Source organism: Galeopterus variegatus, unplaced genomic scaffold (assembly GCF_000696425.1).
Source record: "Galeopterus variegatus unplaced genomic scaffold, G_variegatus-3.0.2 Scaffold5636, whole genome shotgun sequence".
NCBI classification, from domain to species: Eukaryota; Metazoa; Chordata; class Mammalia; order Dermoptera; family Cynocephalidae; genus Galeopterus; species Galeopterus variegatus.
This window is the reverse complement of record NW_007731747.1, coordinates 48,461-66,374: the sequence shown is the minus strand read 5'-3', so window position 1 is coordinate 66,374 and position 17,914 is coordinate 48,461. Positions and strand designations below refer to the sequence as shown.

The window sequence follows — 17,914 nt, the reverse complement described above, 5'->3', positions numbered from 1 at the left end:
AAAAAAAAGACAAAAAAAAAAAAAAAAAAAAAAAAGAGATGTCTGAACGTCATTTTCTGTTCATATTGTTTATTTTATTTCAAATATGGATGAAGATTTAACCATTGCCATTTGACAGATAAGATGCAAACATGATTAGGATTAAAAATGTTCTTCTAGGAAATAGGTATTATGGTAACAGAAGTGGGCACTGAAGAGGGAAACCAAAGCTTATTGCTTGATAAACGTCCTTTCATTTATAAAAAGTAGGAATGAGGTGTGTATCCTAGAGGCATCAGAAATCTCAGGCACTTTAGACAAAAGCTAAATAAAATGTTGGTGGAATATTCAGTAATAATAGGAGTTGACCTGCTATTTTTCTCTGTATATTGTAGTACGTTTTCAAAGGAATGCAGGGTTAAACTATGCGCAGTTTGTCATTTCATTGAAATTATAGAAAGGATTATTTATGTTCCTATCTGGAAAGTTTATGTCATTGTATTTTTACTTTGTTTTCAGGATATTCTTTCTCCTCTGTTTTTAAAGCACATTTAAATCATATTTTATGCTTCATTTCATGCTTCTAATTTGATATATTCATTTCCCCTCTAAAACTCAGACATTGAGCTTTGTATCTAGCATCTCAGAGTCAATATAATGAAAAAGAGAGGACAGAGAATTTTCTGGGCCTCACTCTGCCTTTAAACTAACCCAAGTTGTGTTCATTTTGCAGCTCTTGGAGCAGTTCCATCTCCTGTTGACTGTTACCTCTGCAATCGAGGTCTGAAGACTCTACAGGTCCGAATGGAGAAGCATTTCAAAAATGGAATGGCAGTTGCCCAGTTCCTGGAATCTGACCCTCGGGTAGAAAAGGTTATTTATCCTGGTATGTTAATATCTAAGCAGATATGCTTATAGTAGGATTTTAAGGGTGTCTGGCTAAGACAAAACTACTGCAAGGCTCGGAATCCTCACAGCGCAAATTGTCTAGCTCTTAATCTTGTTCATGACTCCAGTAGTAAAGCCAGGTGATCATGCTAGTTGTTGTGGCTTTTACCTGCCGGTAATACTGCACTGACTGGGCTGATGGTTGAGCTAGGGCTGGGTCTGGAGCTCCCAGACCCCTCAAACCCTTTCACAGACTGGGTCACAAACCCTTCACATGCCAGGCTGGGTCACCAGACCCCTCCATGCCAGGCTGGGTCACCAGACCACTTCACGCAGGTCTATGAGCTAGGGAACTGGCCACACGGTCCTTGGAAGCTGAAGGTCTGGAAAAACATGGCCACACAGGGTGGGCAGCCAGGGCAGTAAACACCAGCCAAAGCGGTGCCGTGCGGGCACACTCACTCCACCCACAAACACAATGCTTACTGAACCACCCTGAAACAGCTCACAGGTGAGGGGAGCCTGACCAAATTGTTCCATTTTCCCAACAAAGGGTTATCCTGAGTATCCTGTTTATCTGTAAGTTAAGTGCTTTCATATACTTTTTATTATTGAACACTGCTGTGTGTCAGGCTCTGTGGTGGGTCTGGTGGAAAGAAGGTATTCATGGTCTCTGGCCTGTGTTGCCTGTAGTCTCGTGGAGGCTTGGGTGTCAGGAAATGAGTCCCATAAATTTGATGTTCCTGTGATGGTCTTTAGCTTGAAGGCTTCTGTATACCTATTCTAAATTGCAAGATTGTACCTTTCAGTTGATTTGTTTATAATCTTATCAGTCTGCTATTCACCATTAGCTCTAACTTTAATCTGTCAGAGGTGTGTCCTGAGTTGAGACTTGATACTTAGGTGCCAGAATTTTCCTGAAGCTCTTACTTTCTTTTTGAATCCCAGCATCTAGAAATGGTCATGTGGAATTCACAGACTTAAATGTTAGTCTTTGAATTTATTTTACCAGTCTTTTAAACTGGTCTTAAGTAGTTTTTTTAAAGATCCTTTTGAGGTATCTAGCCATGTAGTGCTGGAGAATTAAGACTGGCCCCATTCCTCAAAGAATTTAGATAAACCAAGGCAGAAATATATATGAGATTAGATGCCCTGTATGTGGTCAAGGTAAAGAGTTGTTGACTGTTGTATATTTTGAATGGAGGGAAGAAGAGTTTTGAGCAGTGCTCTGAAGAATAATTAGCATTTGTTTAAAGAGTATGGACAAGATATTTCATTTTTTTTGTTTTTAGATTCATTTCAACAAATGTTTATTAATTGCCAACTCTGGGCCAGGCTTTGTACTAGGTAGGAACTGGGATTCAACTATGTATTAACAAAAGAAGTGGATTAGCCCTCATAGAGGTAGTCTTGTAGATAAGACAGATGTTAAGCAAGAAATTACAGAGGAGTATAATTAACAATGGGGGGAGGGGACACCAAAGAGAATATTCCAGGTTAAAGGGACAGCATGTGCACAGGTCCTGAAATGAAAGGGAATGACAAGCTGGTGTGGCTTCAGCATGGAGAGAATAGAAACAATGAGTCAGTATGAAGCTGGAGATAGACAGGGGCCAGAAACAGTAGTCAGATATGAACATGGCACAAAACTCATTATTAGGTTTATTTGCAGTTTACTTAAGTGGATAGTGAAATTTTTTCCCCCTAAAATGACATGTTTTTTTCTTTAAAATAAGACTTTTATTATACCTTATGATTACAGGACTGCCTTCTCATCCACAGCATGAGTTGGCAAAGCGTCAGTGCACAGGTTGCCCAGGGATGGTCACTTTTTATGTGAAGGGCACTCTTCAGCATGCTGAGACTTTCCTCAAGAACCTGAAGGTAAACTTTCAAAATAGGTTTTGAAATTGTAGAGGTAAGACCTATTTATAGCTGTCCATAATCTCTCACTTCCTCCCAACCCAGATAATGTTTCTGTACCTGTAGGTCACACCTGTAAACCTCTTTGTCACAAAATGACTTAAAACAATGGCACAGTAGTGGACATCTGAATATGTTCATTGACTTAACTCTCCACACATTACTGTCAGTTTGAGAGGGACAGAATGTTCTAATGCATTGGTTTCCAAATTTATTTAGAAGTGAACCCCTTTTTCAAATGAAGTATTATGTTAAAACTCAAAGTTGGGGCCGGTCCCGTGGCGCACTCGGGAGAGTGCGGCGCTGGGAGTGCAGCTGCACTCCCGTCGCGGGTTCGGATCCTATATAGGGATGGCTGGTGTGCTGACTGGCTGATCGCGGTGCGGGCAACACCAAGCCAAGGGTTGCGATCCCCTTACTGGTCACAAAAAAGATGACAAAAAACTAAACAAACAAAAAAAACCCCTCAAAGTTGTGTGCAGTTAGTGCACAGCACAAAGGCTGTTCTGAAATCTATCCTATGAATGTCTCCCAAACCCTGCACTTCCAAGGCTGCATTTGCCTGGGGTGAGGGAAGGGGATGCTTTTGTCTAATTTTCACAAAGGCAGGAGGCTCTCAGGGGTCCTGAGCGAGAGGCCTATGGAACTCCATATACTGGGCTTACCACTGAGCTCATGTAGTAGGCTTTGAGGTTTAAGTGCTTTATAGATCTAATGAATATAATGCTGCCAGATTAGTCAAAGCCCTCCTGTGTCTCAAATTTGTCCACTTTTATAATCAGAAAGTTAGTAATATACATCTGATTTAATACAGTTATGAGTAATTTTTAAAACATTAGTAAAATTCTATGACATTCTAATATTATGAAAACAGGTTAATTTTTTTGTTTTTTTTTGCTCCAGAAGGGAGTTAAATGGATTTGTTGACTTAATAAGTAATGCATATTAACAAGTAACTATGTATAACTTGGTAGATATTTAGAGATTTTTATTTAAAGTATAACCACAGAGCTAGGTCCTAAATGTAATAATTTTGATGTTTTAGAGCTCATGTTAAGTATTACTTAAGTATAGGGCCAAATTAGGAAGACATAGAAGATTCTCTTTGATCAGCTTTTAATTTTTTTTTTCTTTTTATCTTTTTTGGTGGATGGCTGGTACAGGGGGGTTGAACCCTGAACATTAGCATTATCAGCATCACGCTCTAACCAACTGAGCTAACTGGCCAGCCCCCAGCTTTTAATTTTTTAAGAGTTTAAAAATAATATGTCTAATTAGTGAAATTATTTTTACAAACTTTATCCTCATTTTTTTCTTTGAGTATTTTGCTTAATAATTTAGTTCCTTCATAATTACCACCAATCTCCATCCCCTGTGCCAGGGCCATTTTATTAAAAAGTTTTATTTTTAGAATTTAGTATTTTTATTTTACTGGAAGATCTAAATTTATGTTTTCGTTGCTATAGTTATTTACTCTGGCTGAGAGTTTGGGAGGATTTGAAAGTCTTGCTGAGCTTCCGTAAGTATATTTCTGTTTTGCTTAGTATTTTAAATTTGATGTTGGCTTTAATGAATATTTGTAAAAGGAGTATGATAAAATCAATAATAATTCAAGATATTTAACAGTAAGAATAGCATGGCATTTACTGATTAGAATGGACTGTAACCCAATCAGGATGGAGACTCTGATAAAATTGAATGATGGGCTACTTATCAGTGAGCTGTGTCCTTTAGGTGTTCTTTCTTTACCTGTTCTGCCTGCAGAAGATTCCAGCAGTAATTGTTTTCTAGGGTCTCTAACCTCTAACTCAGGGCCTGACTTGGCCTTGGAAGAAAGGTTGCAGACTTTGTACTGGAAAAGATGTTTTCAAGGCTCCTTGGGAAATAGAGAATATGTCTGATGAAACTCCTCCACTCCCTGGTTTGGTGGAGAAGAGCCCTACTAGATACTGTCAAATCCATTTATTTTCTTTTCTCTGTGGGGTAAACCTTTAATGGCTCCATGTCACCTGCAAGATAAATCCAGGCCCTTCACTACCTGACCCAATCAATTTGTCTAATTTTTCAAAGCATCAGAGGATATTAGAAGAGGAAACAGCCTAAGATCATTCAGTCCAAAGGCTTATTTTATAGACAAGGAAACAAAGTTCTAGAATGGTTAGTTGATTGACTCAATTGTCACACAAGAATGTTACCAACTTTACTCTTGAGACTTTGCCTCAGAAGTAGTGAGAGGAGATAAAAGGAACCTAGATGTAGATTTGAGACCTGCTTCCCCCAATTACTTAACCATTAAGCTTCAACTCTTTCCATCCATAAAATGGGATTAATAATTAAAGTAATGATTATCATTTATTGATTACCTATCCCACCAAGCATTCCTGAGCTATATCATGCCTTTATTGTATGTTGCTATGACCACATATTATAATTATTTCAGGGGTAAGTCTACAATATTACCTCATAATTTTCAGCTGTACCAAATGCACGTGGTATGTTTCTTTTTTTTTTTTTTTTAAAGATGACCGGTAAGGGGATCTTAACCCTTGACTTGGTGTTGTCAGCACCACGCTCACCCGGTGAGCTAACCGGCCATCCCTATGTAGGATCCGAACCCGTGGCCTTGGTGTTATCAGCACCGCACTCTCCCGAGTGAGCCACGGGCCGGCCCCACACGTGGTATGTTTCTGTGTCCTAATTTTTATAAACATTTATGGAATAACTATGTACTACAAGCATTGTGTTGAGGTATATCAGGGATTTCCAAAATCTAGGCATATTTCCTGCCTTCTCATAGTAGTTTGCAGTTATGGGGAATGTCAGGCAGTCTCACAAAATTAAAAAAAAATATGATTCCTAAATAATGATTTGAAATAATTCATGTAACACAGATAGCTTTTTGTTAGTTTTTCAAGAAGATGTCTGCTAGTAAGTCTTCATGCACAAGAGGGCACACTCAGCATGTGAGTTGGGTTTATTTCTCATAGTAATGAAATGTGTCTTACTTTAAGTCTCTCTTCTTAAAAATAGACCTCTCCTGATTTAGTTAGGAATATAGTTTAAAGTTGCCTTGTCCTTAGGCTGTAACCCTGATCCCAGTGAACTGAGTGAATTTAGATCAGGGCTTGTCTCTTCTATCACCCTTCATTCTGTGTCTCCCTGCTATGCTGCAACTAGTGCAGCATTGCAATGAGGAAGGGAGGAAGTGGAGCCAACATGTACTGGGTTAGTCTCCCAGCCTAACAACATGTATTAACTCTGTGACCTTAGAAAGATTACTTATCCTCTTTCTCAATTTCCTCAATTGTAAAATGTGGATAACACTGTACCTAGCTCTTAGGATTGTTGTGAAAACACAGGAAAAAAATCCCTAAGCTAATTCCTTGGTTCATACTAAGTACCCAAGAAGTGTTAATTGCTACTATGAAGTATTGTTTTTTACTGGGCATCTTCTACATTCCCGGTACTTGTAAGTATGTGTTACATATGTTCCTTCAATTAATGCCTGCGACAAACTTTTAAGATAGGTTTTATATCCAATTTTTAAAAAAATGAATTAATGCACATAAATCACCCAGTAGAGTACCTGACTCATGGTAAGCACACAGTGGATGCTATTATTTCAGATAAGGAAATGGTCACTGAGGACAGGTAACCAACTTTTCAAGGCCACACAGCCAGTATATGGAGGGGCTAAGCTTCATACCCAATTCTATTAATCTCTGAAGACAAAGTTCTTATTTTTCCATGTGTACTCTCTTTTAAGGAATTAAGAGCTTTCCAGGGCAGAACATTTTAAGGAGGATGTTTGTGTGCCGTAAAAACTTTGTTAGAGCAATAGAAGAAGTTACCCAGTTACTCAGAGCACAGCTGAGATTTTCTTTCCATGGTCCTGAAATGAGACAGGAGAAAGCAGGTGGGCTCTGATTTTGCTGGCGGTGCACAGGGGAAGGAAAGGTGTTGGTGGCAGCATCCTTATTTGGGCTAGGTAAGACTGTATATCTCTCCTCCATTATGCCTCAGCCCGCAGAGATTTCTCCCTCCTCCAACCTCTGGCAGTCCTTTTGTCCAGATTTATTTGGCATTCGCTGTAGACTATTCTGTTTTGTGAATTGTCCTAGTCTTTAGCTCCTGCTTTGTTATCTAGGTTAAAGAAAATACCTTATTCTTTTTGATTTCCCAATTCTTACTATAGTACCTGACACATAATAGGTGCTTTACCTTTCTTTACACATGTTGTTGATGATGACAAGTTGCTAGATAGTTTGGAAAATCCTTCAAGGTCTCTATGTCATGGGTTATATGCTGGAATTACTGATGCTCGGTGGTTGCTACTGGTGGTCTTAGGTTGTCTTTCTCTGATCTGCCTCAGAAGGCCCAGTTCCAGATTGATCTATTGATCCAGAGGGAAGTAATTCTGTCAGGCTCTTGGCCCAAGAGGCCTGTTATAAGTAGCTGTCCAGCAGGTTGGTTATGGTGTATATGACTTCTGGCCAAAGCTTCATTCAGGCAGGTGTTCAAATCTACGTGCTGGAATCTATGCTTTTCCCTCCAGCATGCGGGTGCTTGACAGGTGCCTTCAGTGACTGGACTGAGTATTCCTTACAGTGGTATAAACAAGATAAGAAAATACTGGCTTTCACTTAAAATCATGACTAGAAGAGATAAGCTTCATAATTTTTCATTTTTTTTACCTGTGAAAAATTATAGAGATATGAAAAATTTGATACTTGGAGCAGAAAAAATATGAAGGTAATTGCAACTTATGAGACAGAAATATGCCTCCACTGACACAATATAGGGATCAAAAATTTGCTTGCATCTTCTTCCAGGGCAATCATGACTCACGCATCAGTGCCTAAGAATGACAGAGATATCCTTGGAATTAGTGATACACTGATTCGACTCTCTGTGGGCTTAGAGGATGAGAAAGACCTACTGGAAGATCTAGATCAAGCTTTGAAGGCAGCAGTAAGTCTTATTATTTGTGTGCGCACGTCTGTGTGTGTGTGTGCGTGTGTGTGTGTGTGTGTGTGTGTGTGTGTGTGTACATGTGTATGTTTAATCTTGGGGGTGGGGTCACTATCTTTACAAAGAATGGCCTCACTGTGAACTCTAAAGGTTTTTATCCTTCGTGCAATAGGCAAGGTGTATAAATGTGCCGAGGAGTCACTCAAAGTGCAGATTTAAAGGGTGGTAGCATTCAGAAAAGACTTCTTGAGGAGGTGAAGATTTGCCTACAGGTTTAATAACATGTTTTTCTGGTGCTCTGTTAATATAGCACTCTCCAAGTGGAAGTGGCAACTAGCGTTCCAGACTGCAATTAGAAGGTGCTTCCTGAGATCAAATCTTCTGAATAATTGAATGGACAATTAACAAGCCTTTGTGGAATTTTCAAGTGAAAATTTTAAGGCACCTTATTACCTTTCACAACTGTAATCTAGGGATCTTCCCTGTTAAGGGCTGTTTTCTGTATATCTTATTGTAATTGACACGTCGATTATGGTGATATCATCTTTTTGTTAATTTGCTATACATTTGCCTCTGAAGGAGGTGGGATTTGTGCTGCTTTTGGGGATCATATTCTTTTTATTCAGACTAAGATTTATTTTGATCATGTTTGCAATATAATGGTAATTCATTTTTGATCTTTTGTGAAGAATTTAAATTCTTAAATGAATGTTCTTAAATCAAATGTGTTTTTTTTCCTATTGTTGAAGGGATCATATAAAGCAATGGTTTACACTTAATTACCATAAGCCAAAAATCAAATATTTGAAAGTCTACTGTGAAATTTTACTTTTAAGGTTATACTTATTATTTAAAAAAAATAAATCTAATTATCAAATGAATCCCATTGTGATATTCGTTTATTATGGTGACATTAACCTGTATTCCTGTATTCTTTTAATTCCCAGTTACTGCTCTTAGAGTTCTCAGCCTCTTATGTTCATTTTTACAAATTCAGTTAAATAACAATTATTCCCAAATCTTAGTGTTTGTAGATTAGTTATAAATTCTATACATGGCAGGTAAAAGACCACTTTTATTCAGAGAAATATTGCTTTTTATACTGAAGTAGTAAATTTGTTGAGGTGAGTAATAGTTGAAGAGACTTTCTCCACATCATATTTTTGACACTTGCAAGAGAATGATAGATTAATCACTTGGAATTGCTAATGAATACAAACACCAAGTTAGCAGATTAAACAGTTAAATTGCTAAGTGACATTAGCTCATCTATATTGCATATGAGAAATAAATATTTTATTTGCTGCATCATTCAAAAAAAAAGGAAGATATACTTAGAACTTTTTATAGTTAAAGTGCATGGTCAGCATGTTATATCATCAATAAGCCATAGCTAAATAATTACATTTTTAACATTGTTTTTGTACTAAAGGCTTATAGTATATATTACATCTTATAGTATATGTACTATATATACTATAGTAATATATTTTATCTTATAGGATATATTACATTTTATTATCACCATCTGTTTCAGTCAAAAGAACATCATAGAACCTGATAATTAATAGCGTTAAGTAGGAGGAGAATACATAAGAACACACTCCTATGTATTGTCCACATTCTGAATTATAAAGTGTGGAAATTCTGTCTCTAGAGGCAAGCAGCATTTTGAGGCAGGTCATACATTTCTATGGTTTCTAGCAGACCTGATTTCCTTTCATCTCAGGATCTTAGGGCTGTGGAAATAAATGAAGGTCAACCAAATGAGAAAAGCAGACTTATTCTGACGTTACTATAGTGAGGGAGTCAACCACTGTCACTTGCGTTTTGGCAGAGACTCAAAGGTGGCAGAGGGGTGGAAAAGCTTTACAGTGGAAGAAAGGGAAGTCTTCAGGTATGCCCTGATCGGAGGCCATTGGCATGGGGAAGCTGGAGGTGGGCTAACTAGAAGCATCCTATGTGATTGATTAAGGGTGCATATTTGGCTTTTGCTGGTTGGTCCTAGGTTGGAAGCAGGGACAAAATGAGGGAAGCTGTCAGTTATTAGTCAAGTCCTGGCCTTTTTGGGCCAATTGTTACACTAGTTGTTTAGCTTCCTGGGTTGTCACTAGAGACAGCAATTTGACTTCCTGTGACTCTGATTTTATAGCAGGCTGCCCTCCTGGGTTGTTTATTGTCAATAAAAGGGGTTGATTTTCTGGGAAGTTTGCTCCAGGTTTTGGGTCAAAGTTCTATTTTTGCATAGGGCCTGGTCATGGTCTGTTTGTATATTCAGTCTTCAGGGCTTGTGGTGAGCAGTAAGTAACTACTATTGTGTTAAGGCTTTTCCAGAGAGAGAGAGAGAGAGAGAGGGAGAGAGAGAAGAAATTTACTTTAAAGAATGGCTTTTGGGAGGTGGCAAGTCTGAAATTTGTGGGGCAAGCCGGTTAGCCGAAGATAGTCTTGAGTCTGAAATCCACAGGGCAGACCAGCAAGCTGGAAATACAGGCAGAGGTTCTATGTCACAGTTTTAAGGATGAATTGCCTTTTCTTCTAGAAACCTCAGTCTTTGCTGTTAAGACCTTCAACTGATGGGATGATACCTACCCACATTATAGAGGTTAATCTCTTTTACTCAAAGTCTACTTATTGAAATATTAATGACATCTAAAAAAATACCTTTACAGCATCATTAGACTGGTGTTTGACCAAACAATTGAGCACCACAGTTGACACATAAAATTAAGTATTTTAGCCACATTCTAGACAATGTTCCTCACTGCCTGAGAAGTTTATTAGATTTATTAGGCTTTATGAAGTTCACCCACAGCTTTTGGTTATCTTCAAACTTGGCTCCCTCCATTAACATAATTTACACAGATGATGATTCAGTGTTTAAACACAATGAACCCGGCCCTCCATCCCCTTCATGGTACCTGGCTTTGTAGAGGGGAACGTAACTGGATGGCCACATTTTGGTCAGGTTAGGAAAGGTCAGGCTTCCAGGATACTATTTTCACTGAGTTGCTTTATAGGGCACATTATGTAAAATTCCATTCTAAGCCTGTGTTCACTGTATTCACTGTTGAAATTCTTTTTTTTTTTTTTCCTTTTTGTCTTTTTTACTGACCGGTAACGGGATTGCAACCCTTGGTGTTGCGCCCGCACCGTGCTCAACCAGTGAGCGGGAACTGGTCTCCACATGGGATCCGAACCCTCGGTGGGAGCGCCGCCGCGCTCCCAGGCAGCGCACTCTCCAGTGCACCACTGGGCTGGCCCTCACTGTTGAAATTCTAATAGTGAGATTAATATCTCACACCACAGCCAGTGGGTACAATCTTAAGTAGGCACACAGCATCATGTTTGTATTTTATTCAGCTAGATGACATTTAAGAGAAAAACTTATTATGACGACAGTGAAGTATAGCAAACATTTCTTTTGCTTGTGACTCAATTTGCTCAGTATTTGTACCTGAGAGCTTATTCATAGCTGACTTTCTGCTACTTTTAATTTACATGGTAAAAGAAAGGAAACCTACTCTTCTCAGTGTCCTTGTAGTACATTTTCTTTTAGTTTTTCAGTTAAATCTATTATAGATAAGATGGATAAGATGGTCCATTATTTTGGAATATTGTGCCAAAGACTACCAGCTGTGATATGTAAGGGGTAAGTAAGAAAGTAACAATGAAACGTGGAATATTTTTTTAAAAAAATTAAGACGTCTTTTTAAATAACAGAGTAGCCTCCATAGAGGAGCCAGGAAACAACCTGGAACTATTTTATTTTGCATAAAAATGGAAATCTTTATATTATTAAGATTTTCATCTTAATAATATTTTTATAAAGTGAAAATAATATGATTGCTTAATTACTTAGGTGGACCTGAAGAAAATTTCAAGGAAAAAAAAAAAAAGCTTTAATGGACTTTTAAAACACAAAAGGAACACAAATGCTTCATAACAAATCTCATAGGAGGGAATATTAAAAGAAATTTTTAAAAAGGTGGTTCACATGATTAAACCAAAAGTCATCAATGAATAATGAAGGTATTATTTAAAATAAGGAAACTTCTTTTAGGAATTGTCCAAAGAGAAGTAATAAAAAAGAAGAATTTCCAGTTCCACAACAAAAGAAAACCCGATTTCATTTTCTTCAGAATACAACTACGAACTTACTTAGAAAAAAATAAGTGCGATAAAAAAAATAATTGCTTTTGGGATAGAAATTGATTATTTGAAGAAAGGATTGCTGTATTTCTTCTTTTAATAAACACATCTGATTCGATGTTGACTTACTGCTTGCAAAATCAATTTAAATCTGTTCCATTGAGAAAAGTCAGATATTGCAAACATTCCTGGTCTTTTGAACAGTGGGCCTCTAACAGAACACATATAGCGTAGCACTGGGAATTAGAGACTTCTGACTTCATTATTATTTTTATAGTACTTTACATCTCAGTTTCTTCAATTAGAAAAAAAAATCAGGCTTTTTTTTTTTTTTTTTAAATTTACCAGCTCAGTTGTTCACATCTACCTGTTGAATTAGAAGGGACAAGTATAATCCATCTTCTATAGGGGAAGAAAGGAAGGCTCCAGTGGTTATGTGACCTTTCCACATCACTCAGCTAGTAAAAAGTGGCAGAGCCGGAGCCAGAACCCTGGTCTTCTGACCTTTTCTTTTTTTTTGTTCTAGTGCACTATTCTTAGTCTAGCATAGAGGATTCTTAAAGAGATTAGCAAGCCACTTTCTCGAAATGACAAGAGTTGTTACTATGTGATCAAGGCATCAAAACAAAAACTCTAGTTTCTAGTTGGGAAAGAGAATAGTGTGGTGACTAAAATATGAGATGGACATATATCTTATTTATATAGGTTTTATTTTGTTTTGAATGAAAGAAAAGAGCAAAGTCTAACCTTGGCCTGCTCCTCAGGGGGTGGTCCCTGAAATGAGTGTGCTGCACAGCTGGGGATAAGAGGGATGCCTTTCATAGCCTTGTATTATTCTATTACTCAGTTATTAGTTATGGATTGGAGATGGGGAGGGGCAGGGAAGTTGAGGGGTGAGGCAGGGGTAACTTCCCTGGTGAAAAGCCCCAGTCAACTGAGGACAGTTCTCTGGCAAAGGGTGGGAGGGTGTCCTGGCCTGATAAAGAAGACCTACAGCATACTATAGCACTCACTACAGGTAGTAAGTCATGCCTCGTTCATTTATATCTAACAACCTCTAAGCTAGCCTAAAAAAGTAATCATGGCTATAATGTTGTGATTATTGGTGTGTAATGAAATTGCTCCTTCCTTCCTTCCTCCCTTAATAATGTTTTTCTTTTTGGCAAGAGTATTTTTTTTTTCCTAGAGAATTTAAGGAGCTAGAGGGAGGAACTCTTTTTATAGGCTTCCATTATAAAAAAGTAGAAATCAGACTTTCTGAGTTCAAAACCTAGCTCAGGTGCTTACCAGCTATTTGACCTCAATTTAAGCAACTTACTTTAAACTACCTAACCTTTGATATCCTTCCTCATGGGTAAAAGGGGAATAATAATAATAATGCTTGCTTCATAGAGTTTTTACAAAATCAAGTGACATAATACATGTAAAACATGCATGTATTAGGTACTCAGTAATTGTTAGCTGTCTCTATGGCTTCAGTAATAACCATTGTCAAAATTTTGCATGTATACCTTCGAGTTCTTTCTCTGAATAACATAGACAATGTTTTGAAAATTGGAATCATGGCAAATAAAACTGTCCATCCAGCTCTCGAGATTTAGGTTTAGAACACTCTGTTGTTACTAAGTAATAGGCTGGTTATCCTGGTTGTATGTGTGGGGCTGATGATGGTGATGGTTCTCATTTTAGCCTAGCTACGGGCTGCTTTAACCAACTGGTGGGAGGATTTTCAAAAAATTGAATATTGGAGGAAAAAAGGTCAGAGGACCTGACTGGATGATATATGTAGCTAATACACACGATAATAGAATATTTTGAAAATATAAAGCAAGCTTAAAAGTTTTATCATTACCAAGTAACAATGTTGATAATTGTAATGTTATGGAAAGGTTTGAAATTGTTCTTATTATAAAGGGGCCAGGAAAGAAAATTCTGTTATACATTTTTTATGCTGGATGAGTAGCAGGGAACATTTAAAAAAAATATTTAAAGCCAGATATCCTCTTGTGCTTTTGATTCTCAAAACTCAAGTAGCCTTTGTAAAAAGCAAAATAAACAAAATTGGAAAGAGTGATTTTGTTAAGCAATTAGAGTGGCCGTCTCTTGTTTTGACTGTCCAGCATCCGTTTGACCTTCTTTGGGCAACATATGCCCCATGGAAAGCCCCCATCCCCATTATCAATCACTGGTTTGGTGGGGAGCTCTAGCAGTAAGACAGATTATCCAAAACCAATACAAATATGTATTCACCTGGTTACAGTGAACACTTCATTTAAGCCAGACCATTTAGAGTAAATCTCAGAATATTTATAAGAATTATCAGAAAAGATGCATTCTCATTCCCTGGGACCTGAGCCTGGATGTATGTAATGTAGAGCTGCTGCAGCCATTTCATCACCATGAGGGGAACACCTATCTGGAAATGAAACTTCTTGGAGAAGGCATCTCTGAGAGATGCACAAAAACCAAACCCTGGTGATATTTTTGAGAAGCAGATCCAGTTATCCTGGAAGCTAGACTTATGCTAGTACATGTCAGTCACATAAAACAATACATTTCCTCTCTAATGGGAAATGAGAATCTTATCTATCTTTGGGTTTTCATTTTTACAAGTTGTATGTAATAATATCACCATATTTACAGGTTTGATATTATTTTAATTAGGATTCTTTAGAGTAACAGAACTGATAGTGTGTTCATGTGTGTGTGTGTGTGTGTGTGTGTAGAATTGGTTCATGCAATTATGAAAGCTGGCAAGTCCAAAATCTGCAAGGGAGAGAAGCCGAGGGCAGCTCCTGCTGACAACCAGCAGGAGCACAGGGACCTCAGGAGCTGAGGACAGTCCTTGCAAACATATAGCAGGAGTGCTAGGCACTGTCATGTGGGTGGCTGACTGCTGCCACAGACACTGCTACTGTTGCAGTCTCTGCCACTGTGCAGCAAGTCTGCTGACCATTTGAATGCTTTGACACAAGCAAAGTCATCAGTAGTGCCCAGGAAAGAGATGAATGAGCAAAGACTCATGACCCAGTAGCCCAACCCATAGGGGAAATTGTGCTGTCCCCGCCAGGGTACCTGGGGTTGTAAGGTACATGCACAGCCCACCAACTGCCTTGACCTGGGGAGAAGCACACATGGAAAACCCAGAGTGTGCGGAAACACAGGATAGCCAAATAGGGTAAGGAGGAAAATTCCCAACCACCAGCAACCCATTCTCCAACCAGAGGAAGCAAGGACCAAAGAAGGAGACTCTGCCTGTAGGAAAGAAGAAAGAGAAATGCTGCCCATGTGCACATATGGAAACTGAGGGGCTTTAGTATACCCCAGTGCACCCATCAGGGTTATGGGACTCTAGCTAGCATGTCAACAAGTCCTCCCATGGTCACTTGTCCCAGCAAAAGAGCATCAGGGAACCCAGGATCTTTGCTCAATAACTCAAGAGCTCATGCATGTCCTCAAGGACCCAACACAGCGTCACTAACATCAGCAAAAAATCACTAAAATCACTAAGTGCCCCAGTGCCTAGGCCATGGAAACTCTCACATGCAACTCCAACATTGAATACAGCTGAAGTAACCACACAGAGACTACACTACTGAGTCTACTCAGAACCAATACTAAAAAAACCCTACTCAGTGGTCAGTATAAAACACATTTACAGGAGGAAAGCTCTCTCCTCAAAGCCCACTCCAGAGTAATAGGAGAAACAACTGCTTTATGAGACATCCAGACATCAACATAGAGATACTAGAAATATGAAAAAACAAAAAACGTCACCACCAAAGGAATACAGTAATTCTCAAGCACCAGACCCTGAAATGACTGAAAAGGAATTCTGAACTCCCAAGAGCAGGACAATGTTGAAATGACTGAAAAGGAATTCCGAGCAACAATCTTAAAGAATCTCAGTGAAATACAAGCAGACTCAGATGACACAATGAAATGAGAAAAAATATCCAGTATATGAAGGAGGAAATTTACAAAGAGATTAAAACTTTAAAAAAAATGTAGCAGAACTCTAGAACTGAAGGATTCATTCAACAAAATAAAAAACACAACCCAGACTTCAGCAGCAGTCTAGAGCAAGCAGAAGAATTTCTGATCTTGAAGACAGTCTTTTTGAAATAACCCAGGTGCGCACAAAAAAGGCAAAAGAACCAAAAAAAATGAAGAAGATCTAAGGGACCTAGCAGACAACCTTAAGCATCCAAACAACCGAATCATGGATATTATGGAAGGAGGGGAAAGGAAAATTAATTGAAAACATACTCAATGAAATAATAGCAGAAAACTTCCTAGTAATAGGGAGACACCAACCATCAGATCCAGGAGGCTCAAAGATCCCCAGACAGATTCAACCCAAAAAGGTCCTCTCTGAGACTTATTATAGCTAAACTGGCAAAACTCAAAAACACAGAATCCTAAAAGCAGCAAGAGAAAAGCTTTAAGTCACATAAAAGGGAGACCCCATCAGACTTCTCAATAGAAAAATCACAGACAAAAAGAGAATGGGAAGATATATTCAAAATACTAAAAGAAAAAAAACTGCTAGCTAAGAATATTATGTCCAACAAGGCTATCCTTCAGAAACAAAGGAGAAATTGTGTATTTCCCAGAGAATCAAAAATTGCAGGAGTTCACCAGCCCTACAAGAATTATTGAAAGGAGTCCTGCATTTGGAATCCAAAAAACAATAATCACTACCATTAATACATAAGAAAGAACAAAACCCACTAATGGGACAAAAATGCAAATAAGAGAAAGAAACTAAATCTTACTACCTCCAAAAACCAACAAACACTGAAGACAAACAATGAAAAGGGAAGAAAGGAAAAAATGACATTTAAAACATCCAAATGAAAATCAATAAAATGCCAGGAATAATTTTCAATAACAGCTCTATATGTAAATAGATTAGATTCCCCACTCAAAAGAAATAGGCTGACTGATTGGATTGAAAAGGTAGACCCAGCTATATACTGTCTACAAGAGACTCACCTCACCTGTAAATACACACACAGGATAATAGTGAAGGGACTGAAAAAGGTATACCATGCAGATGGAAACCAAAAATGAGCAGGAGTAGCTATTCCTATATCAGATAAAATAGAGTTTCAACCAAAAACCACGAAAAGAGACAGAGAGTGCCACTATATAATGATAAAGGAATCTATCCATCGAGAAGACATTACAATCATAAATATATATACACCCAGCATGGAAGCACTCAGATATGTGAAGCAAACACTATTAGAGCTAAAGAAGCAGATGGACTTCAATACTATAATTGTTGGGGACCTGAACACCCCTGTCTCAGCATTGGAAAGATCATCTAGGCAACAAATCAACAGAGAAACAAAGGATTTAAACTACACTTTAGACCAATTGGACTTGGCAGATATCTACAAAACATTTTGTCCAACACCCACAGAATGTACATTCTTCTCATCAGCACATGAAACATTCTCCAGGATAGACCACATGTTAGGTCACAAATCAATTCTCAACAAATTTTAAAAAGTTGAAATCATTTCAAGTATCTTTTTACATCAGTACAGGTTAAAACTAGAAATCGATAACAAGTGAAACTCTGGAAACTATACAAATACATGAAATTAAACATCATGCTCCTGAGCAACCTATAGTTCCAAGAAGATATTAAACAGGAAATCAAAAAGTTTTTTGAAAAAAGTGAAAAGAGAGGCACATCATACTAAAAGCCTGTGGTATACTGTAAAAGCAGTACAAAGAGGGAAGTTTACTGCAATAAATGCTTCCATCAAAAGAAAAGGAAGATTTCAAATAAACAACCTAACACTACACCTCAAAGAACTAGGAAAACAAGAACCATCCCATCCCAAAATTAGTAAATGGAAAGAAATAAGATTAGAACAGAACTAAGTAAGCCACAAACCCCAAACAGCACAAAAGATCAATGAAACAAAAATTGTTTTTTTGAGAAGATAAACAAAGCAGAAAAATCATCAGCTGGGCTGAAAAAAAA

At 38.0% G+C, this 17,914-nt stretch overlaps 1 protein-coding gene across 2 annotated transcripts in view; it reads left to right on the top strand.

The window, feature by feature from the left end:
- CTH (cystathionine gamma-lyase) overlaps positions 1-8,621 on the top strand; it is a 23,470-nt gene extending 14,849 nt beyond the window's left edge. For both annotated transcript variants that reach the window (XM_008589749.1, XM_008589748.1), the window contains 5 exons: positions 713-865; positions 2,630-2,751; positions 4,257-4,309; positions 7,623-7,761; positions 8,072-8,621. In XM_008589749.1, the coding sequence (XP_008587971.1) occupies positions 713-865; positions 2,630-2,751; positions 4,257-4,309; positions 7,623-7,761; positions 8,072-8,098 (494 nt within the window). In that variant the 3' untranslated portion in view covers positions 8,099-8,621. The remainder of the gene's footprint in view (positions 1-712; positions 866-2,629; positions 2,752-4,256; positions 4,310-7,622; positions 7,762-8,071) is intronic.
- The last annotated feature ends 9,293 nt before the right edge of the window (positions 8,622-17,914 follow it).